General features: G+C 40.6%; 1 protein-coding gene across 3 annotated transcripts in view; it reads left to right on the forward strand.

The window, feature by feature from the left end:
• The first annotated feature begins 1,092 nt into the window (after positions 1-1,092).
• Positions 1,093-24,706, forward strand: part of CUL2 (cullin 2) — an 80,058-nt gene continuing 56,444 nt past the window's right edge. The window contains exons 1-3 of one of the 3 annotated variants that reach the window (XM_060097664.1): positions 1,093-1,251; positions 15,267-15,407; positions 23,253-23,355. In XM_060097664.1, the coding sequence (XP_059953647.1) occupies positions 15,289-15,407; positions 23,253-23,355 (222 nt within the window). In that variant the 5' untranslated portion in view covers positions 1,093-1,251; positions 15,267-15,288. Of the gene's footprint in view, positions 1,252-1,324; positions 1,521-15,266; positions 15,408-23,252; positions 23,356-24,706 lie in introns of those variants that run through there. The other 2 variants (XM_060097662.1, XM_060097663.1) reach the window with 2 other exon arrangements.

The raw sequence follows: 24,706 nt of genomic DNA on the forward strand, positions 1-24,706 counted from the left end.
CCCGTTGCGGAGCACAGGCTCCGGACGCACAGGCCCAGCGGCCATGGCTCACGGGCCCAGCTGCTCCGTGGCATGTGGGATCCTCCCGGACCGGGGCACCAAGCCGTGTCCCCTGCATCGGCAGGCAGGCTCTCAACCACTGCGCCACCAGGGAAGCCCCGAAGATTGTTTTTAACATTGGGACCCCTAAAAAGCTCTTGGAGATTTCCAGAGGTCTGGGGATCACACTTAGAATTGCTGAATTAGAAGGAGAACATGTGAGAAAACAGGTCATATAATGGAATTGAATTTAGCATATAATAATAACTTTCTTAAAAGAAGGGCTGCGGACTTCAAGTGCAGCGAGAGGCAGATTAGAAGAGGAGAAAGACCGGTGGGACTTATCAGGATTTTAAGTGGGCCCTAAAGGACTGGTCCAAATAGTTTGAAGAAAAGAGTGTTGGAAGGGAAAGGCTTGCTCAGAACGCACAAAGAAGACTAGACTCTGACTTCTGAGATCTTGTAGATACGAAAGGCTGATAAGGAATAAAGCCAGGCTTTTGTTCCGTGCGGTGTTGTGTGTACTAGGAGGTGATGCGTGCGTCTGCCCTTTTGTCAACATCACCCTTAGAAATTGTATGCGAGGAAACCCTTGGACTGACAGGTGCGGAGAGGCGGAGAGTTGGGGTCACGGCTGTGAAGAGACGGGCCTCTACTGAAAATACACATTTGTGTCTCAGAATGGCTACAGATAAAAACCTACTACAAAAGGAATATGTCCGAGGAAACTAATTTTGCTAAGACATATTGATCTTTTGAAAAGCCCATAGAAGTAGGTGGCAAGGAGATGGTGGTGTATCAGAACATCCACATAGTTCTGAAAGAACTCAAGGGATAAATCCTTGTGTTGAGACCACTTTTCTGACACACTGTTATCAGCAGTCCCTAACTTGGGGGTCCCCGGTCCCCTGCTCAGCGAACAGCGAGGGCTCGTGGGCACCTGGAGCCACTCGCAGTCGCTCGGAGAACGGGTCCCGCGGCCTTCCGCGATCGCACAAGAGCGGCCCTCGGCACTCGCCGTACGCGGACTCTACCATCGCCGGCGCAGGGGGATCGGAGGCCGCGGAAGAGGATCCCCGAGGGCGTGTCGGGAAAGCCGGGCATCGGAGGACAGTTGTTTCACAGCTCGCATAGCCCGCCCGCCCTTCTCCCCTCTCCGCTTCCCACAGCGCCGTCCCATCCGGGAGCTCGGCCGTGTTCCCGCGGCGGCAGGTGAGCGCCCGGCCGCGGCCCCGGCCCGGCCCCCCCCCTTCTCGGCGGTGGCGGCGGCCGGCGGGGAGGCGCCTGCGCGCAGTAATGGCAGCGCGGTGAGCAGGGACAGAGCTGACAGCCGCCGCCGCCCACCCTCCTCGCCGGGCTTCGTCCTGCGCGCCCTCGGGCTGTCTCCCACCCCTGGCCCCTGCCCCGCGTCCCGCCTCTGCAGCAGGTAACCCGCTGAAGGCCCGGAGCCGGCTGAGAGCACCGGGAAACTTCCCTTCCCGGTTAGTGGGTGGCGGGGCTGGGGTGGGGAGAGGAGTTGGGGGCACGGAGGGGGAGGGGAGGGATGGAGGGGCGGCTGGGGACCGGGTGTCCTGTGGGTGACCCCGGCTCCAGGATCGCCATCCCCGGAGCCCGGCCGCCCCCGGACTGCATCCCGGGCCTCCCAAGCCGGTCTTGGCCGCCCCTCCCTCGGCCTCATTTTCCTCCTAGGGAGGGAAGGTGCGAGTGCGTGTTCTCTGCTTATTTACGTCCTCACGCGGGCACAGAGCTCTGTGTGCTTGCTGGGGGCGGGGGGGGGGGCGGCGGCATCAGTCTCTTATATCCTTACTACGAGTGTTTTCACTTTTGTTTCCGTAGACAGCGAAGATTGATAGCTCTGGGGAGTAGTGTCCTATGTGCATGCTAGACCTGTCTCACCACTTAGGGTTTGGTGAAATTAGATCCTTAGACTCTCTTAAGAGCACTTAGTTACACACCAGGGAGTCTGCACCATTCCCCATCACCCCGCAAATACGTGCATGTACATAAAACATTTGCGAGTTGCAAGCTGTTGTTACCGTTAAATCCTCTCCTTTCCCCAGGGATTACTATTACCAGTTGAAGGACAGTGCCTTGGAAGTTAAAATTTTGATAGTAAGATAAAAACTATTAACATTCGCTACAGGCTGTTTGACTTTACAGTGTAAGCATCTTTGAACTAGACGTGTTCCCAAATCTACACTCATAGTAAGGTATGGGAAATAATCACTTAGTTCTCATTTACTACCGACTACGTAATAGGCATTTAAAAACACTCAAAAGACTGCTCCCTCCTTTTTACAATCTCACAGTTCTTTCCAAGAGAGACAGTTGAACAAATTGTTTATATTTTGCCTCTTTTGCCCAAATATAGTGTTTGGAAGACCCTTCCAAAAGAGTCAGAGATGAAATAGCAGATGTACACAGTGTTTTGAGTTAATCCCCCCCGCCCCAGATGCTGTTTATAAGTTGGGGGAACATCTCTGTAGTGTGCATGCACAAAGTATGTGAAAAATACCTTTTCTATGTCTTTGAGTGTTCACATGCATCTGAAATACTCTTACTTCACTCTCCACCCTTTGGTGATTTTTTCAATGTTTTATGTGGAAAGGTAGTTTATTCATGTTTTTTTATTGTCACCAGTCTGTCACTAAATTAAATGCTGTGGACCTTCTTTAAAGTCAGTTTTGCCTTGTCTAACAGTTCAATATTTATTAAGCACCTGATTCGTATGCCAAGCATTACTGGAAGCATTAGGGATACAACCATAAACAAGACACATGAAATTTCTGCTTTCCTGGAGCTTCAATTCTGGGAGGTAAGGGAAAGTCGGAAAGTAATTAAGAAATAAAAGCAATTTCAGAGAATCATAAGTGCTATAAAGGAAGTAAAATAGGGAGTTGTGGTAGTGACTGGGGCAGACTGCTTCAGATGCTGTGGTCAGGAAAGACCCGTGTGAGGTGACTTTTGACCTGATATCTGAAAAGTGGGAAGGATTTAGCCTTTGGAAGTCTGAGGGAAGAGTGTTCCTGTCTGAGGGAACAGTAAATGGAAGTCCCTAGAGGTGGTTTCAAGCTTGGGTTCGGCAAATTGAAAGAAACTCAGTGAAGGTGGGCTGGGACCCTCGTGAGAGAGAAGAGGTTAGGTGGTAGCCAGGGGTCAGGTCATGTGAGGTCTGTTATCCAGAGGAGTTTGTTTGGCTTTTATTCTTAAAGTACATTGAAAAGCTATTCCCTTTTTGTGAAGCTGGGAGTGATATGGTCTGGTTTACAATCTGACTGTGAAGGAGATTGGATAAGAGGAGAATAGGGATACCAGTGAGAAGTCTGTGGCAGATTTGAGTAGTGACTGGAGTCAAGTAAAAAAGATGTTGAGATATATTTTATAGTTAAAAGTAGTGATTTGGCATGGTTGGATGGGAATGCAGTTGGTTGGGACAGGGGTGGCTCCTGGGTTTGGGGCTTCACCTGGGGCATGGTGATGCCACGTATTGAGATGGGGAAGAAGTGAGGGAAGCAGGTTGTTATATGGGGATAGGGTTGGAGGGGACATATTACATAGGACCTGTTAGATGTTCATGTGGAGTTGAGAAGCAGGCAGTTGGATATACACGTCTGGACTTCAGTGGAGAGGTTAGGGAGTCCTTCATTCATTCAGCAAATATTTTTCAAGTACTAGCTGTGGACTAGGTGGTGGGGATGTATAGTAGTGAAAAAATAGAAAAAATCTCTGCCTTCGTCAGATTTAAATTCTAGTGAGAGAAAGAGATGGGGAGTCATCCGCCCTTATCTGTTGGTTTATTATAATTATGTTTGGATAGAAACTACATTCACCTGGTTCAGAATTTGAAATGTTTGATGGGATATAGAATGAAAATCTCCTCTATTTCTTGTCCCTGCAGTTTTTGTCAAGGCCAGATATGTTAGTGGTTTCTTACTCATCTTTCCAAAGGTATATTTTGTGCACATGTAGGCAAATGTGTGTAGATTCTTCTCCCCACTCGGCAAAAGCGGCAGCATACTTTCCTTGCTTTGACACCTTGTATTTTTAAGAGTATTAAATAGTATTTAAAAGTTATGAAGCAGTATGAGACCACCTAAAGAAAGAAAGTAGAAAGAAGAGGAGACAGTCCGGGGGCACTGCAACATTTTCTGATTTGGTCCCTGCCCTCTTTGAGTTTGGGACCTGCAAATGTGGAGTTGTTTAAAGAGCTGTTATTTTTGTGAGGCTTTTTACAGAAGTTTGCACTGTGTGTGTGTGTGTGTGTGTGTGTGTGTGTGTTTCACCTTATCTGCCTGTTTTGTTTATATGCTAAAATAATGTTTGATTATGATTGAAAGCAGCGTTTTCATATATGTACTGTCAGTTAAATTCAAGTAAATTAATGACAAGATCAAGCCCTTGAATGTTAATATTTCGAAGAAGTTTGCCTGATGTTAAATCTTAGTAAAACAAGCAGAAATTTGGAATGTTATCATGAGACATAACAAGTTATTGATACTTGAGATGTATGACTGAATTCTCCCTCAGTAACCAGTTAATAATCAAACTATCTGTTCAGAGTGATCTGGCTCTTTGCCTGGGTTTGAATCTTAACAGTAATGTTTCTATTGCATTGCAGATGTTAACATAATCCTTGTGTTATTATCTTAAAGAATACAGACCTTCCCCAATTTGCGATGGTTTGACTTACAAGTTTTCAACTTTATGATGGTACAAAAGTGATATGCATTCAGTAGAAACCATACTTTGAATTTTGATCTTTTCTTGGGCTAGCAATATGGAGTATGATCATCTCATGATGCTGGGCAGTGAGCCTCAGATCCCAGTCAGCCTAGCAATTATGAGGGTGAACAACCAATATACTTACAATCATTCTGTGCCCATACAACCATTCTGCTTTTCACTTTCAGTACAGTAGTCAAAAAATTACATGAGATATTCAACACTTTATTATAAAGTAGGCTTTGTGTTAGATCATTTTGCCCAACCGTGGACTCATGTAAGTGTCCTGAGCACGTTTAAGGTAGGCTAGGCTAAGCTATGATGTTCGTAGGTTAGGTATATTAAATGCATTTCAACCTAACGATATTTTTAACTTCCGATGGGTTTAGTGGGATGTAACCTGATCTTAGGTTGAAGAAGATCTGTATATAGATTCAAACTATGTTACTACTGTGTATTTGGAAAGGCCTGTTGGAGATACTAGAACAGTGAAGTTCCTTTGATTCTTAAAAATTTTGAGACAATGAGTAGTGTTAAGATCATGATATTAGCATCTGCAACAACTTTTGGGTGCAGTTAAACCCTGTTGATTGACCTGGAGGAGGGGAGATGGAATATTCTGTAAGTTGCTTTAAGCTTTGTTATTTGGAAGAATTAAAAAATCCAGACTTATTGTGTTCTCTACTGAATTTATAATACTTTTTATATTGGTTGGCATTTTGATTTTTAGTTAGCTCTCTTTAGCCAGATAACTTCTTATGTAAATTGATCTACCTCTTTTTTTTCTGAGATTGTTCTTGATTTATGAACTGTTTTGTTCAGTTTGATTCTTGTGGTTATTTTTGTTATTGTTACCTTCTTTTTTTTCTTTTTTGTCTGAGATAAGTAAGCAGCTAGCTTCTAGGTTGGAGAAATATAATCTTTGGTAGAAAAAATTTAATATTTCTTTTTGAAGCAATAGACACTAATTACTATGAAACGTGTGGTGAACGTATTAAGCCTACTTAAACTCTGTGAATGTATAGATGTTAATGTCCTATTTGAAGATTTTAGTTATCCAAGGGATTTTCATTTATATACTTTAACATTGTAAATGATGTTACTGTTGTTATTTAATCATTGGATTATAGCCTGATTGTGTATGTGTCGGAATTTTTCATCAGTCAGGCTAATAGTTCATCATTTTTGTTTCTCTTATCATCTGTATGCTTCTTGAAGGCAGCATCTCTAGTACCTGGTAGAGAGAGGTCTGAATATTGTAAATACTTAATAAATATCTATTAACTCAATGACTTAAGTCCTGTTCCAATGTAGGTTGCTTTTCAAATAGTGAAATGTTGGATTTACCCTGTATAGATATTCCTTGAATTTCTCAGCTTTGTTTTACTTCAGTTGAAAAAAAGTACAGGATACTTAAAATTTTATTTATTTATTTAGTTAGTTTTGGCTGCACTGTGCAGCATGTGGAATTTTTGAATCTGTGCCCCCTGCAGTGGAAGTGTGGAGTCTTAACCCCTGGACCACCAGGGAAGTCCCCCCAATTTTTTAAAATGTTGGAGTAATTTTAGGCTTACAGAGAAGTTGCACAGATAGTACAGAGAGCCCAAGTATACTTTTCCCCCAGCTTTTTTTTTTTTTGCGGTAAGCGGGCCTCTCACTGTTGTGGTCTCTCCTGCTGCAGAGCACAGGCTCCGGACGCGCAGGCTCAGCGGCCATGGCTCACGGGCCCAGCCGCTCCGCGGCACATGGGATCCTCCCGGACCGGGGCACGAACCCGTGTCGCCTGCATCGGCAGGGGAAGCCCCTCCCCCAGCTTTTTGTAATGTTAACAGCTTACATAACCAGAGCACAATGATCAAAATGAGGAAAATTAACATTGTTACAATACTGGAATTGTTACAGTCAACTGGAAACATGGCAGAGGTATTTTGTGATTCTATTAAATATATTAAAAACGAAATTTCTGGGCTTCCCTGGTGGCGCAGTGGTTGAGAGTCCGCCTGCCGATGCAGGGGACACGGGTTCGTGCCCCGGTCCGGGAGGATCCCACATACCGCGGAGCGGCTGGGCCCGTGAGCCATGGCCGCTGGGCCTGTGTGTCCGGAGCCTGTGCTCCGCAACGGGAGAGGCCACAACAGTGAGAGGCCCGTGTACCGCAAAAAAAAAAAAAAGATAATTGATAGATAATAAGGATTGTAAGTTAAAAGTCTTTGAAGACTTGTAAGCAGAGGGTATGATATTATCAGACTTGCACTTTTGGAAAGCTTACATTGGCCACAGTATTTGGAATGTACCAAGGGGGCCAAAGAGGATACAGGTGGCTCATTCAGGCGGCAGTAGTTGGGTGAGAGGTGGTGTTTTGGATCAGGGTCATGTCAGTGGGAATGGGAAGCAGTGGTTGGATTCAAGAAATGGTTAGAAGACAGGGTTGACAGACTTACTGACTGATTTGAAGAAGAGAGTAAGAGAGGAATCAAGAATGATTCATAAAAGTTCTACCTTAAGGAGCTAGATGTATGATAATATTTATTAAGATGTGAAATATTGGAAATGGATGGACATGTTGAGTTTGAGGGGTCAGGTTTATTGAGGTATAACTTACACATAGTAAAATTCACCCTAAAAAGATACACAGTTATTCAAATTTTGACAAATTTATATGGTCCCATAACCACCACCACAATCAAGATATAGAATATTTTATCACCCCAGAAGTTTCCTATTTGCTCCTTTGTAGTCCATCCTGAGTCTCTGACAACCAGTGATCTGATGTATGTCCTTATATTTTTGCCTTTTTCAGCAACCATACAATACGTAGCCTAATGAGTCTGTCTGCTTTCACTTGGCATAATGCTTTTGAGAATCATCCATTGTTGTCCACATATTAGTGATTTGTTCCATTTTAATGCTGAATAGTACACCATTGTGTGAAAGCACCACATTTTGTTTTCCATTCACTAGTTGATGGCACATTTGGGTTTCTGGGTTTTGGTAGTTATGAATAAAGGTGCTCTAAAAGTTTGTGTTTAGGTTTTTCTGTAAATGTATGTCTTCATTTCTCATCTATAAATAGCCAGGAATGGGATTGCTGGGTCACATGGGAAGTGTATGCTTAGTTTTAATAGAAACTGCCTAAGTAGTTATTCCATTTTAAATTCCCACCTGCAGCAAATGAGAGTTTCGGTTGCTCCATGTCCTCATCTGCATTTGATACTGTCAGAAGTTTTGAGCCATTCTAATAAGTGTATAGTGGTATCTTGTTGAAGTTTTAATATGCCTTTCTCTAATGACTAATGATGTTGAGCATCTTTTTATGTGCTTACTTGTTATCAGTATTTCTGAACTGTCCATTTGGGTCTTTTGGCCATTTATTAATTGAGTTGTATGTTTTCTTTTGATTGAGCTTTGAGAGTTCTTTATATATTCTAAGTACTAGTCCTGTGTGTGTGTGTGTGTGTGTGTGTGTATCCATCCTGTATCAGATAAATATTTTACAAATATATTCTCCTACACTGTGGCTTTTCTTTCTTTTTAAAATTTTTTTATTGAGGTATAGTTGATATATAGCATTATATTAGTTTCAGGTGGACAACGTAATGATTCGATATTTGTATATATTACAAATGATCCCTATAGTAAATGTAGTTAATATCTGTCACCATACATAGTTAGAAATTTTTTTTTCTTGTGATGAAAACTTTTAAGATTTACTCTTTTAACAAGCTCAAGTATGCAATTTGGTATTATTAACAGTAGTCACCATGTTATACGTTACATCCCCATGACTTATTTTTTTTTTTTTTTTTTTTTTTGCTGTACGCGGGCCTCTCACCGCTGTGGCCTCTCCCGTTGCGGAGCACAGGCTCCGGACACACAGGCCCCGCGGCCATGGCTCGCGGGCCCAGCCGCTCCGCGGCATGTGGGATCCTCCGGGATCGGGGCACGAACCCGTGTCCCCTGCATCGGCAGGCGGACTCTCAACCACTGCGCCACCAGGGAGGCCCCCCATGACTTATTTTATAACTAGAAGTTTATACCTTTTGACCTCTTTCTCCCCTTTCACACACACCCAGACTCCCTCCCTCTGGCATTCATCAGTCTGTTCTCTGTACTTATGGGTTCAGTTTTTTGTTTTGTTCCATGCAAGTTTTATCATTGTTTTTTCTATTTCTGTGAAAAATGCCATTTGAATTTTGATAGGGATTGCACTGAATCTGTAGATTGTTTTAGGCAATATGGGCATTTCAACAAAAATAGTTCTTCCAATCCATGAGCACAGATATCTTTCCTTTTATCTTTTATTTGTATTGTCTTTGGTTTTTTTCCATTAATGTCTTATGGTTTTCAGTGTACAGGTCTTTCACCTCCTTGGTTAAATTTATTCCTGGATATCATATTCTTTTTGAATAAATCCCAGTTGATCATGGTATATGATCCTTTTAGTGTATCATTGAATTTGGCTTGCTAAATTTTTTTGAAGATTTTTGCATCTGTGTTCATCAGGAATATTAGCCTGTAATTTTCTTCTCTTGTGGTGTCCTTGTCTGATTTTGGTAGTCTTGATAATGCTGGCCTTGTAAAATGAGTTTGGGAGTATCTCCACCCTTTTTTTCTCTTGGAGAGAACCATCCTGGAGCCCTTTGTTCTGTGTCTGTGTAGACAGGTTGTTTTCAAAATCTGTAAAGCTGCTGTTCTGAAAAATTCCTGTTCCTCTCTCCTGTGTTAGCTCCCTCTGTTTGTGGGATCCCAAGTCTTTCTTGGTTTGTTCCATTTCCTCCTGATAGAGGATATCTTCCAATAGATTCCTGAGTAAAATGACTTCATGGGAAGTAAATTATTTGATACCACTCTTGATAGAGAATTCTAGGTGGTTAGTCATTTTCCCTGAGAATTTTGAAGGCATTGCTTTATATTACCTTCCAGCTTCCAGTGTTGCTCTTGTAAATCTAAAGACTTTATAATTTATATAGTCATTTTTTCTTTTCTGAAAACTTACGGAATCTTTTCTTTACCCCCAGTGTTTTAATGTGTCAAAAATAGGTGCCTTGTTATTTATTTTTAAAATCAAATATTCTGGGTATTCGGTATGCCCTTTTAAGTTGGAAAACTAATGTTCATTAGTTCTGGGATATTTTTTCTTTGATAATTACCTCTCATTCTAATTTTCTAGAATGCATATTAATTGAATGTTAGACCTTTTGGATTAATACTACTTTTTTTTAAGCTTTCTGATTTCTTTTATGTGCTTCCCCCTCCCCCCCCATATTTATGGAACTGTTAATGATGGTGATGGTGAAGATTTTTTTTTACCCTTTTACTTTGGAAAATTGCAAACATATACAGAAAATGTATATTATAATAATCCCTCATGTACTTATCACTCATTCTCAACAATTATCAATTCATAAGCAAGCTGTTTAATTTTTTTTTTTTTTTTTTTTTTTTTTTTGCGGTACGTGGGCCTCTCACTGTTGTGGCCTCTCCCGTTGCGGAGCACAGGCTCCGGATGCGCAGGCTCAGCGGCCATGGCTTACGGGCCCAGCCGCTCCGCGGCACATGGGATCCTCCCGGACCGGGGCACGAACCAGCATCCCCCGCATCAGCAGGTGGACTCCCAACCACTGCGCCACCAGGGAAGCCCCAAGCTGTTTAATTTTGAAGCAGATCTCAGACATCATTTATTACATCCATAAATATTTTGGCATGTGTCTCTGACAGATAAGGACTCTCAGTTTTAAAGCTCTCATAATTATTGTTATAAAAATTATTTTTTAAAGTCATCAAATATCCCATCAGTTTATAAATTTCCAGGGTTATCATAAATATAATTTTTAAAAAGAGCTTAAATCTAGATCCAAATAAGATCAGTCACACTGTGGTAGATGAATGTGCCTTTTTAGTCTATTTTAGTTCAGTTTCCATTCCACATATATCTCTCTCCCACTTTCATTTTCTTTTCTCTCTTTTCCTCTTATGTGTGTGCATAGTTTATTGAAGAAATCTGATTATCCAGTAGTTTCCTGCAGTCTGGATTTTGCTGACTTGCAGGTTGATGGTTAGTAATGCTTATATATATAATATGTATAGCATAGGAGGAATTCAGAAGGTATTTAGTAAACAGTAGTTAAAGATAATGATAATAGTGTAATTTTCTTCTCTTATCAACTAATATAGCAGTTGTAACTTAAATTGTGTTATTAGTATCTTTAGAAGAAAACCTTGTTAATGTCAATGTAAAAAGAGCTTACTAATTCATAAAAAAAACTATTTAACTTAAAATTACTGATATTAAACTACGCACTTCAATTTTGGAGGACTCATCACATATCATATCAAACTTAGTAGAATGAATCCAGATACAGCCAAACAATGAAATGCTATTAAGATTAAAGAAACCCTTGTGTATTAAAATGGAATACTTTCCCAAATATACTGTTAAGTGAATATATTGCTAAGTAAGCAGTGTAATGCCATTTATGTAAAACAAGTAGAAAAAGACCATCTCTATATTCATTTATGTAAAAGGGGGGAATAACAATATATATGTATATAATACCCCCAGACACATATAATATATGCCTCTGGTGATGGGAGCTGGTGACTAGAGCATGGGAGTGAGAGGGAGACTGAGATTTCAGAATTTGCAACCATGTAAATATACCTTTTCTCCCTCCCCTCCACGTTAAATTGCTCCAAAGTTTTTGATACGATTATTTCACCTGAAATGTCTAACAGCTTTATTGAGTTATGCTTCACATACCATTTCAGTGTACTCTTGAACTGTACAATTCAGTGGTTTTTAGCGCATTCACAGGGTTGTACAGACATGATGACAATCAATACTAGAACATTTTCATCACCTAATTAGCAGTCACTTCCCATTTTTCTCCAAGTCCTCTAGCCCTGTGCAATCACTAAAATACTTCCTGTGTCTGTGGATTTGCCTATTCTGGTTATTTCATATACGTAAGTGGAATCCTAAAATATGTGGTCTTTTGTGACCAACTCTGTTCACATAGTGTGTTTTCAAGGTTCGTCTGTATTGTAGCATCTATCAGTACTCCTCTCTTGTATTACAGAATAATAATCTGTTGTATGGATGTACTGCATTTTATTTATCCATTTATTGCTTGATAGACATTTGAGTTATTTCAACTTTTTTGGCCTTTATGAATAATGCTGCTCTGAACATTTGCGTCCAGGTTTTTTTTTTTTTTTTTTTTTTTTGTGGTACGCGGGCCTCTCACTGTTGTGGCCTCTCCCATTGCGGAGCACAGGCTCTGGACGCGCAGGCTCAGCGGCCATGGCTCACGGGACCAGCCGCTCCATGGCATGTGGGATCTTCCTGGACCGAGGCACGAACCCGTGTCCCCTGCATCGGCAGGCGGACTCTCAACCACTGCGCCACCAGGGAAGCCCCGCGTCCAGGTTTTTGTGTGGACATGTTTTCTCTTGCATAGGAGTGGAATTGCTGGGTCATATGGTAACTATGTTTATATAAATCACTTTTGTGATTATTTAACTTACTATTATTGACAGCCATGCATACTTAGAAATGGTGCTCTAAGTGAGAAAATCTAATCTAGGAGTCATTTTCAAATGTAATGAAAATTTTGTAAATGTTGTTGTCATAAAATATTGTCATAATGTTATCTGGAAACATAAGTAAACATGAATTTTTATTTTTCAATTTTTTTTTTATTTGGAGCCTGTGATTTATTTTTAGGGGCCATAGGCACAGTACCTGTGTGCCAAAGTGTTAAAAACCCTAACATTGCATGAATGGACCCAGAAGAAAGCTAGAGGAAACTGTAGTAATGTGAGATTTGAACTTTGCAGGTGCTCAGTAGGACATAGTCTCACTGACTGGGGATGGAAGTAGTCCTGACAGGACACCAGGTGTAGGACATGATGTGGCACAGGAATGAAAACGAGACTCATATGTATTCTTGTGAGTTGTCTGACAGTTTGGGAAGTGGAGAAGAACAGTGTGGTGGTCGTGGTCTTGTTTCTTTCTTTGCCCTCTTTCACATCCTTACATAAATTCTCCATGAGTAAATGATCATTTAAACAATTGAAATAAAATGAAGGCTTCTCTCACCTTGGTGTCCACATTTTCCACCCATCTAAGAATGGATTATCACTGCACATAAACCCATTCTATCAGAAATCTGTTGGTCTCAGCAGAGAAGTCAATGCCAGTCTGATTCTGCTAAAACTTCAATAAAGCTAAAAGGTAATCTGTGCAACCATTAAAATAATTTATAAGCAGGGTGTGTAGTATGATTCCATTTTTATAAGGGGAGGAAACGAATGTGAAGCAGACAGTGGCAGCTTTTTGATAGACAGTTACAAAATAGTCCCTACCTTGAAGAAACACTCAGATAATCACAGTTGAGCATGGTTTAATCCTCTAATAGAGGTTAAACATAGAGTTCTCAAGTAATGCATAAGAGGGCACCTTACCTAGCTTAAGTGGGCCCAGAAAATTTCTTGAAAGCAGATATTCTGGGCCAAGGCTGAACTATCAGTAGGAGTTAGGAGAATGGGTGGAAAGGGGGAGGCAAGGAGAAGAGACGAATTTTAGGTACAAAAAACAATGAGGATAAAAGGCAGGGTGTGTGAATCAGCCTGTTGTGTTCAGTGACCTCTAAGCAGAGAAGTTACCAGATTATGATGTCAAGGAAGGGAGTCCCATGAGAAGAGCAAGGTGGAGAGGTGCTTTAGTCCAAGGTCAAACCATGGAAGCTTGGTGGGCCATGTTGCCAATGAGCTTAAACCGGATGCTGTCTATAGTGGACAATCACAAACAGCTTTCAGTACCAGAGTGACATGGTCAGCTCTGTGGTTTACATAGGTTATTTTTGTTTCTGAGTGCCAGATCCAAGAGTCTAACCTTCTTGAAGGTCAAGAACTTTGTTTATTGACCACTGTATCCTCAGCCTAGTACAACGCCTGGCATGTATCTAAGTATTCACTAAGGATGTTAGTAAGGCAGTATAGTTGTATATCGCAGTTGAGGGCAGGGGTTACAGCGTGGGTCTGAATAGCTCCATGACCTTAAGCAAGTTTCTTAATCACTCTGTGATCAGTTTTCTTATCTAGAAAATGGGGAGAACATTGGGCCCTACCTAATCAGTTTGTTGGGAGGATTAAGTGAATTTGTATAAAGCACTTAGGTTTGTGTTTGGCTTATAGTAAGTACTGTGTAAATATTAACAGTTGTTAGTATTTCTTTGATAAAGATTAATACAAACTGGAACTGCTGAGGGCCTGATCTCAGAGCATTCATAAGGTTGCACAGGAATGGATGGATTTAAGAAATATTGAGTAACACAGTTAGATAGGATGTGTGAATAAGGGTGAGACGGAGTTAAGGTTAATTTTAATTTTCTGATTTAGAGCTAGAGCTTTAGGTTTCCCCCTTCCCCCAGTACACACACACACACACACACACACACACACACACACACACACACAGGAACTACTGCTAATCCATTCTCGGTAGTTAGAGGAAGTTTAAGGCTTGTAGGTGGAGTCCCTGGTATGTTGAAGAAAGAGGGTTGATTTAGTGTGGCACACCCTCTTTTGGGTTTTTGTTTGGCTTCTCTGATTCTTTTTCTTCTCTTCCTTGGACTCCTCTTGAGTTCTTTTCTTCACAAGACAGAAACGTAAGAAGGGCCCAGGGCCACCTCCAGTTTGTGGGCCGGGACCATGCAGCTGGTCTCCTCCCCTTGTCTCTTTTTTCCTTTCTCTCTATGCATTTTCCCCTTCTCCCCACTGTCTCCCTACCTCCTTTTTTTTTTTACCACAGCGGGACACAGGAGGAAGAATGTTTCCTCCTTGTTTGGCCCTGGCTACAGACTAGCTTGGTGCTTCACAGTCCTAGTAACGAGGGAAAACTTTGGGGAGGATGTGAAGGCATGTGCCGGAAAAGTGCTCCCTTGTGCAATTAAATTTAACTTTAAGAGGTTTCTCTTTTTAATTCTCTTCTTCTGGTGTGATATTGAAAAGGATTTGGAGTCTAGTTAAACTGATGCTCCAGGAAAATAAACCCTTTAATTGTCTTGTGTTTTCTCATATATGACCTCAGTCTCCAGTTTAAGGAGTGCAAACCACAAGGATTTGGAGCCAAAACCTTTTTATTGAGTATCTCTTGTGCATTTCTCATGATGGAAGTTAACTTTTTGGCTCATTAGGTCCCAGCTTCTTTCTCTCAGCAAATTAAATGAGGCTTCTCAATCTTTGGACCACCCTGGGTTATAAATAATTTGTGCTAAAAGCTTTTTATTTCCTAGAGTTTGCAGTGAATGCACATATTCTGTGGAATTCCTTGTCTGGACAGTCATGAAAAGATGGCAGCCAGTGTTTATTGTTCTCACCACGTGCCAGGTTCTGGTCTCACCCCTTCCGTGCAGCATGCTGTCTAGTTATGTGGTGCTTTAGAAACAAGTACCTGACCTTGTAGAATTCATGCTAACGTTACCGTTGTTTTTAATTAACAGATTTCAACACTAAACTTGCACAATGTCTTTGAAACCAAGAGTAGTGGATTTTGATGAAACCTGGAACAAACTCCTCACGACAATCAAAGCTGTGGTCATGTTGGAGTACGTGGAGAGAGCAACATGGAACGACCGCTTCTCGTATCCTTCCAGGGGCATGGACACCTGCACTGGTCAGCATGCTAGGTTCATAAGCTTGTTGAAAAGTGACACCAGGTTTAAGCTTTCCTAAGTGGAAGAACAGGCCAGTGTGACTATTTTCATATATATTATTGTTCCCATTTCCAAGTTCATTGCCTGTATGTGACAGTCAACAATCTTTGATAACCTTTTGCTCAACAAATACTCTGCTGAGCACTTAGTGTATGTCAGGCACTACTTTAGGCTCTGGGAGTACATTTGTGAACGAAACAGAATACTTTCCCTTCATTCTGCTAAAGGAAATAGATATTAAACATGTGTAAAGCACAAAACCTGATGCCAGCGCTTCCAATAACAGGTTACATCCCGTGGGGGGAAGTAAAGCAAAGCGAGGGCATGAGCGTGGTTGGAGTGCATGTGCGCGCGCCTCTCTAGATGGTGGTCAAGGAAGGCCTCCTTGAGGATGGCGAGGATGGCAAGGATGGCGAGGATGGCGATACTTGAGCAGAGGCTGGAACAGAGGGAGGGAGCAGGTCACACAGAAACCTGGGGGGGAGTGTTCCAAGCAGAGAGCAGACAGCAAACTCAGTGGCTATGAGATGGAAACGTTTCTTATTTGGGTTTTCTACATTTGTGAATTGGGGGTTTTATATGAAAATATAAATTTGTGGTTTCCCTAGGACAGTCTGAAACCTGCTGTCCTGCATTCCTACATGACAGCAATCTTTTTTTAAAAAAATACATATATATGTATATATATATATGCACACACACATACACACACTGTACATGATATGTATAATGTATGTATATTATTATAACATTATTAATAATATTATTATATATATACATTATATATGTAAAAAACACAGTGCAACCTCCAGCACCCAGGATATATACTCTGGCACCAAAGAAAAAAACCACAGTATTACAATACTGTAGTTTCTTAGTATTGGGGAGGTTAAAGGGGTCTCTAGGAACCCTCAGCCACAGGTAGCTGGAGCAGAGTGGTGGGTGGCAGCCTCATCAACTCTGCCCAGTGTTTGCCCGGGGCCACGGCTGGGAGGGCCTGAGGACGGCCTGTGCCCTGGCAGACTCCTGACCCGCCTCCGTCTTCCACCACAGGGACCACCACACACACCACATTCCAGGGCGAAGAAAGGGCATAGGGTCGAGGCCTGGTCTCTGGGTCTAAGTGCCATGGCAGTGCCCCAGGGCCCTAAAGGAGGCCTTGTGGACTGGGTGGATACTGTAGGAACCAGAGATTCTTTCCCCACAAAGGGAAGGTGAGATGTGAAGGTATTATTACCAGAGTGCGCATGGAGGTTCCGAGTCCTCTCGCACTGTGCCGCCCTCTCCAGCAGTGTCCTGGGGCTGAAGCATGGCTGCCCTCACTGTGCGAGGCTTGTATTCTCTAGAAAAGCTTGGATTTCATAAGACTGATTCAGCTTGTTCTCAGTGCCTAACCTAATTGTCAATATTAAACTGAATGTTGATGCAAGAACAGTGAAGTTCTTTGAATTCATTACAATTGCAGTTGTCAGTAAGAAACATTTGTTAGGGTACCTATGTTCTAGGCACTACAGATACAGAAAATGATGGTAACATTTCTAGAAGGCTTCAGAGTTTGCAAAGATCTTTTATATTTTTAATATAAAAACAAGCCTATAAGATCAGTGGGGCAGATATAATAGATGAGGAAACTGATACTCAGAGGTGAAGGGACTTGCCCCGGGTTATGCAGGTAGTCATTCACGGAGCACAGACTTGCATACAAGATGTCTAACATCTAATTTCCTGTACTTTCCGTCGTATCTAGATGATAATTGTTATGGAGTCTGCCTTTGAAGAGCTTATTTTTGAATTAGTCTCTTAAATTTTTTTTTTTTTTTTTTTTTTTTTTTTCGGTATGCGGGCCTCTCACTGTTGTGGCCTCCCCCGTTGCGGAGCACAGGCTCCGGACGCGCAGGCTCCGGACGCACAGGCTCAGCGGCCATGGCTCACGGGCCCAGCCGCCCCGCGGCATATGGGATCCTCCCAGACCGGGGCACGAACCCGTATCCCCCGCATCGGCAGGCGGACTCTCAACCACTTGCGCCACCAGGGAGGCCCAGTCTCTTAAATTTTTTTTGTGAAACATCATGAATTGTTTTTGGTGGGAATCAGTAAAAACTGAGAAAGGGTTTGTGTGTTAATGAGGTTGGGCTAGGCACATACTCAGGTACTTTTAACGCTGTTTTAACTAAAATAATGAGCAGAGAGAGGAGAGAAGGAGTTGGTCATAGAAGATTACAAGAGAAGAGAAAATGAGCCTAAGGTAAAGAAAATAGAGTCATTAAATGTGTTCTTATTCTTCTACAGAATATATAGTTAATTGCTGGTTTATAAATGGTTTTGAGATAGCTGACTTCCTTTGAAAGTGCCCCTTCAGTTACTGATATTTCTAAGATGTTTATTGTTTGATCCATCTAAGATGGTTCAGTTACTCTTTACCTGATCATGAGTTTTCTCCTCCTCCCCTGAAATAAAAAGTACCTACAGAAACAGTAAACTGAGGAGTGGAATATCATTTTAAATTTTATTATGAAAAATAAAGGAATGGAATATCATTTTAAATTTTATTGTGAAAAAAGTAGCATTTTATTATGGTTTTATTTATTATGTAAAGTTCCTAGTTGTTCTAAAGCCAGATTCCCTCCTTTTCCCTATTATTTTGCCCTAGAATATAAGGTTGACATCTGATACTCAGATATTTTAGGTAGAAATTTTAGAGGCTATAAATCTTTAATATTTTGAAACTGGAAAAAAGCCCTCCCTACAAATTGTTCACCACCATATATTAGTGTTTGATCTTTTACAAAGCATTTTTTGAAGTGTATGAAATATAATACATATGTAAGTAAGATATACATGTAGAGTTGAGCAAATTATAAGGCAGACACCTGCATTATCACCACACAGGTTAAGAACCAGAACACTGCTGGCATCTACCAATCTTCCCCCACCAGCTGCCCCTCTCAGTTCACAAGCCTGCTCCTTTCCCTTGGAGGTAACTACTACATATTCTCTTGTTTTTTAAAGAACAGCATAATTGCTTATATATACAACCTTAAACAATATTGGTTAATTGTGTTTTGAACTTTTTATAAATGGAATCATACTGTGTACATTCTTTTGTGTCATAATTTTGTCTTTCAACATATAATGCATGTGATTAATTTGTTACAGATGATCTTGTAAAATATATATTATTAGCCCACTTTACAGTTGAGAATATAGTGACCCAAGAGGGTTAAGATGACTTCCTGATATTGTAGGCTAGATGCTGAGATAAAAATGCTCAAGCCTCCTTACACCCTTGAAATGGGTATCAAAGAAGCCTGGTGTGCCAGCCAAAGTGTTTAACATGTGTAAGTGTGGAACTTAGTGAACCCCTGTCTACAACATTTTTACTAAATATAACCTCTGTAAGGGCACAGATACCTGTCTGTTCTGTTCACTGCTGTATTCCCAGTATCTGGTACATATAGACACCTAGCAAATATTTGATGAGTGAATAGCTACTGTCAACTGAATGCCATGAAGTATACTGTACAGATGAAAGAAGTAGCATTAATATTTAGCTAGTTCTCTTATTGTGTTGATAAGAGGGCTCTTAACCCTCATCCTTCATAAATGTACTGGGTCCAGTTATGTATGCAAGGCATTCTGGTTGATAGGTAATGTAAATAGAAGACATCAGTGTTTTCTTTTGATGCATAACAAATTACTACAAATGTAGTGGCTTAAATTTAGTGTTTCTCTCTTTTATTATCTCCCAGTTCTGTAGGTCAGAGTCCATGGTGTGACTAGGTTCCCTGCTCAGGATCTCACAAGGCTGAAATCGGGGTTGGCTGGCTGTGTTCTCATCTAGAGCTCAGGGTCCACTTTTAAGCTCATTCTTGTTATTTGGTAGAATTCAATTCCTTGCAGCTATAGGACTGAGGTCCCGGTTTCCAATTGACTTTTGGCTGGGAGCTGCTCTCATTGACTTACGGTCCCTCTCCAGTTGTTGCTTGTGACCCCCTTCCATCTTCACAGCCAGCAGTGGCAAGTCAAGCCTTTCCCCTTCTGCAGCTGGCACAGGGGGCAGGGGCTGGTAGGCATCTGCCTTTGAAGGGCTCATGCGATTAGATTAGGCCCATCAGGGAAGTCTAGGATAATCTTCCTATTTTAGAGCCAACTGATTAGTAATCATAAGTGCAGCTGCTAAGTCTCCTTGCCATGTAAAGTAACTGGGTGTGCTTTCTCATATTCACAGTCCCAGGGGTTAGGGAGGGAAGTCTTGAGAGGCCATTTTTAGAATTCTGCCTAACACAAGTAATAATGATGCTCTATAACAGAAGCTCTGTGACAGCTTAGGTGCAGTCTAGGGTCGTTTGGGACTTACCCTTTAAGAGGTATATCAAATGCTTATGATTTGATAGAGGCTAGGTGTAGATGTACATTTACTATTTGCTTCCCTGGGTTGGAGTTCTTTGGTTCTTTTGGTTTACGGTTGACCCTTGAACAACACAGGTTTGAACTGCACAGGTCTGCCCATACTCAGATCTTTTTCAATAAGTATACTGTCGGTCCTGTAACCACGGATATGGAGGGCTGACTGTAAGGGGCTTGAGCATCCTCGGATTTTGGTATCCACAGGGGGTACTGGAACCAATCCTCTGTGGATACTGAGGGACAAGTGTACTTGTATTCATGGTTTTCTGCCTTTTGGTAGCTGTTAAGACAATTCCCGAACCCCAGCAGTGTAATATAGACGGTCTCCTACTTAAGGACAAGATAGATTCTAGTGAATAAATGGTTTTATGTTTAAGTCCATAGTGACTCAGTGAGGGGTTATTTAAGATTGCTTCCCTGAATGTAATTCTCCCAGATAGGAAAACCTGGCTCTAAAACTATTGTCCTTATTTCAAATACATATTCTATGAGGAGTCTTTTTCAAACATAGAACAATTTTGACTGCATTGAAAAATGTTGAGGTGGGAAATCTCCATCCTTGATGATCTTCACAAGTGTTAGAAGGATGACCTCTTAGTAACCTTGGCATCTACACTTAGCAGCCCATCAGTCTTTCTTAGATTGTGTGGATTGGAAAAGGTTGTATCTGTAGTCATCCCTGGTTGGTGCATCAGTAGCAGTTTCACTCCCTTCTTCTAAATTAAGTCAGAGTTCTTTTATTTAATGAGTCATTTTTTTATCCTTGCTTGCTAATTGATGATTTTATAGATACTGCATTTTTTACATGTCACATTTTTATTTTTTCTCTTAAGAAATGTCAATAAAATTTTTCATTTTTTATAGTTTTGTTTTGTCAGTTCTTTTCTGATCATTATTTTACCATTTTCAATTTTAAGGTCATCTTTACTTTTATTCCCATTGCAAAACATTGTTTTTGACCCACTATGCAGTAGAGTTAATAGTGTTAAAACTAAAAATTAAGCCCAAGCATAGGAAGCATCTTGAACTAAAATAAGTAATTTGCTGCTGACCAGCACTGCCTTTTGGTCGTAACAGAATTCAGAGCGCTTGCTCCTGAACACATTTTGTTTCTGACTTTGAGAATTTGTAAGTGGAAAGTTCATACATACAGGTATCTTTCTATTCCAGCTCCCAGAAAAGATGACTTGGAGAAGAGAGTGTTTAAATCTAATTCTGACCACCTACATTATTTCTCATTTTTCGACTTTTAAAGCATCTTGTCTATAACCAGATCATAACTGAATGCTAGAGGGTTGGAAAGTGCTCCTCTTGGGTGCTCTTCCCAAGGCCTAACCATTTCCAGAGTGGTTGGGTATTTGAACAGGTTAAAGAAAAAGAACATATTTAGGTATATCTTTTAGGCCGTTGAGTGAAATTATGCAGTGAGACTCCAAACTATGCTGAGTTAAAATATTCATTTAAAAAATTTATTAAGGTGGACTCCATTAAAAGCAATACATGAGTACATTCTCACTGAGGGAGAGTCAAACAATATATAAGTCCTGTCTGTGGAGTGAAATGGGAAAGTCTCCCTGGATTCCTACCTTGCACAGATCCTTTTCCCTCAGCCGAGAGAAGGGAAGCCCTGTTAGGTGAATTTTGCTGGTCATTTTTGTTTACATATACATGCAGTGGCTATATTGAGACATTAACTTCGTTGATGTAAAACATTTGAGCACATAATTAGCATATCATGTTGAAATTATGGTACTGAATTGCTGATTTTTCAGTATCAAGTAAGTTGTGTATTCTAGAAATGTGTGTATATGGCTTAAGGGAAGATGAGAGGAGCAAATATCATCATCATGTTGGATGGAAGTTCTGGAAGTAGGTATTCAGAACTTAAAGATAATAAATGTATCACTTCTGATTGTTGATCTAGAGCCTGGCCAAATTTAGTCATTTAAAAAAATTTTGTTTTTTCTTTTTTTCTTTTTTTTGGCAGTGCTGTGTGGCTTGTGGGATCTTAGTTCCCTGACCAGGGATTGAACCCAGGCCCATGGCAGTGAAAACTCCGAGTCTTAACCACTGGACTTCCAGGGAATTAAAAAAATTTTAATTTAATTTAAATTTAAGTATGATATACATGCTGACTGGTGAATGTAGAGGTGAATTCTCACAAAGTGAGCACACCTGTGTACCCAGTAAACAGAGTGGTCCTACCAACCAGGAACCTCTGTTGCCCAGTCGCTGAAGTTAACTGCTGTCCTGGCTTCTACAACACCTAATTCTGACAACCCTTTTACATCTAGTTTTACTAGGATAGGCTTGTGATCTGTTAAGATTCAAATTATGTCATGAACTAGGACTTTTTTTTCTAAAGGCATTTTTAGCTGAAACCTGGAGGGACCCCAGGCTGATCCGGGAGCTCAGGTAATACCTTACTTGGAAGCTCCTTCTCCATTGATGCCTTGTTCCCTCTCCCCTCCACCAAACCATGTCAATTCTCTATAGAATTTGTGTCCAGATAAATTAAAAATTTTTTCTTTCTTAGGTAGTGTATATTCAAGTCTCTCTTTGTAATACAGGTGAATATTTTTTGTGTTATTGCTGAAAAATAGTTCTTATATCTATACTATTTTATTTAATCTTCCAGTCTATAAAGGTTCATTATGATATCTAAGTTGATTTAAAATAACTTAATAGTTTCTTTTTTTTTAACATCTTTATTGGAGTATAATTGCTTTAATGGTGTGTTAGTTTCTGCTTTATAACAAAGTGAATCAGCTATACATATACGTACATCCCCATATCTCCTCCCTCTTGTGTTTCCCTCCCACCCTCCCGATCCCTAAAATAACTTAATAGTTTCTTATTGTAACTTTTTTTTCTATAAAGAAACCTGGCACAGTGATATTACACTATTTGGGTGATATTTTTGCTTCACCATGTTCGTTTCTTAAATATATAAATAAAATTTTAAATATTTAATACAATAGTAATTGAACAAATATATATACATGGATACATGGAGATATTTTATTGGTTACTAATTACAATTAAACAATGAAAGAATTTGGAGGGAACATAGGAAAGTCTGACTGAGGCCTCCCAGACAATGACATCACGTGGAGAGGGCTGCTTGCTCTTTTTGGGGTGAGGATACAAGGTAAAGAGTCAGAGCATGTGAGGTTGATTTCCCACCTCCCTTCTATCACCAATGTGTTGGGTAAGTGTCTTTCATTCTGTGTATGTATCTATATAATCCTAAACTTCAAAAATGAAATAAGGATTTTTCATTTTTTAATGCCAGACTTGAGTTAAATCTCATTTGTTTTAAAGTAGTATCTTCAATGAATATGAAAACCTTAACAATTTAACTAGAGATATCTATGCTTTATGTGTGGCCTATCCTGAACCCCTTGGAGAAAGACTTTATACAGAAACTAAGATTTTTTTGGAAAATCACGTACGGCATTTGCACAAGGTAAGGATTGATATATACATGATGTAAATGTGTTTATGGCTACATAGTTACTTGACTAGTTCACTGTTTTCCAGTGCAGAACTTGTATCAGGTTAAGGTTATTTGTTTTGTTTTCCTAATTAGCATTTTTCTAATATGTATATAAGAGCTTTGGGTCAAGCTCTGTGTTGTTAGGTTCTCCAAGGGAAGTCAGTTTAGTTGCTCCAGATCATACAACTAGTAAGTTAAAGAGTAGGGTTTCAAATCAAGATGTGTTCAACTTGAAATCAAGTGCTTACATATCCTCTGGATGGTGTTTATAGAACCAAGTTTTCTTTTACTGTTGCTTCCCACCTCTTGGTGAATCTCTGTCTTTATATTCAACATTGTAGCTGCCTCTTCATATCCTATATAAGGTCTTTAAGAACCTAGAATTAAAAAGGAGAATGGTAAATTAAAAAGTATGGTAGAAAGTCTCTGTGACCAGTTATGTTGGTCAGTGTGCCATGTGCATGAGGGCAACATCACCGACTTGATCTGTGTATAGCAGTGAATGAATTTTGTCATATTTGGCTACACGCAGCATTTCTGACTTATTTTGGATTACTGATCTTATCAGGAACTGGAAGAGATCATTTATTCTTTGAACTAGAAACTTGACTACCTTCTTTTTTCCCCCCAGTATTTTATTTTATTGTATTTATTTTTTAAACTTTTTATTTTATATTAGAGTATAGCCAATTAACAATGTTGTGATAGTTTCAGGTGCACAGCAAAGCGACTCAGCCATACATATACATGTATCCATTCTCCCCCAAACTCCCCTCCCATCCAGGCTGCCATATAACATTGAGTAGAGTTCCCTGCACTATACAGTAGGTCCCTGTTGGTTATCCATTTATTTTATTTATTTATTTTATACATCCTTATTGGAGTATAGTTGCTTCACAACGCCGTGTTAGTTACTGTTGTACAACAAAGTGGATCAGCCACATGCATACGTATATCCCCATATCCCCTCCCTCTTGTGTCTTCCTCCCACCCTCCCTATCCCACCCCTCTAGGTCATCGCAAAGCGCCGAGCTAATCTCCCTGTGCTATGCTGCTGCTTCCCACTAGCTATCTGTTTTTATATATATGTCGATGCTACTCTTGCTTCACCCCAGCTTCCCCCTCCCTCAATGGTGTGTCCTCAAGTCCATTCTCTATGTCTGCGTCTTCATTCCTGCCCTGCCACTAGGTTCATCAGTACCATTTAAAAAAAAAATTCCATATATATGCGTTAACATATAGTATTTGTTTTTCTCTTCCTGACTGACTTCACTCTGTATGACAGACTCTAGGTCTATCCACCTCACTACAAATAACTCAA

Source organism: Mesoplodon densirostris, chromosome 4, assembly GCF_025265405.1.
Source record: "Mesoplodon densirostris isolate mMesDen1 chromosome 4, mMesDen1 primary haplotype, whole genome shotgun sequence".
NCBI lineage: Eukaryota > Metazoa > Chordata > Mammalia > Artiodactyla > Ziphiidae > Mesoplodon > Mesoplodon densirostris.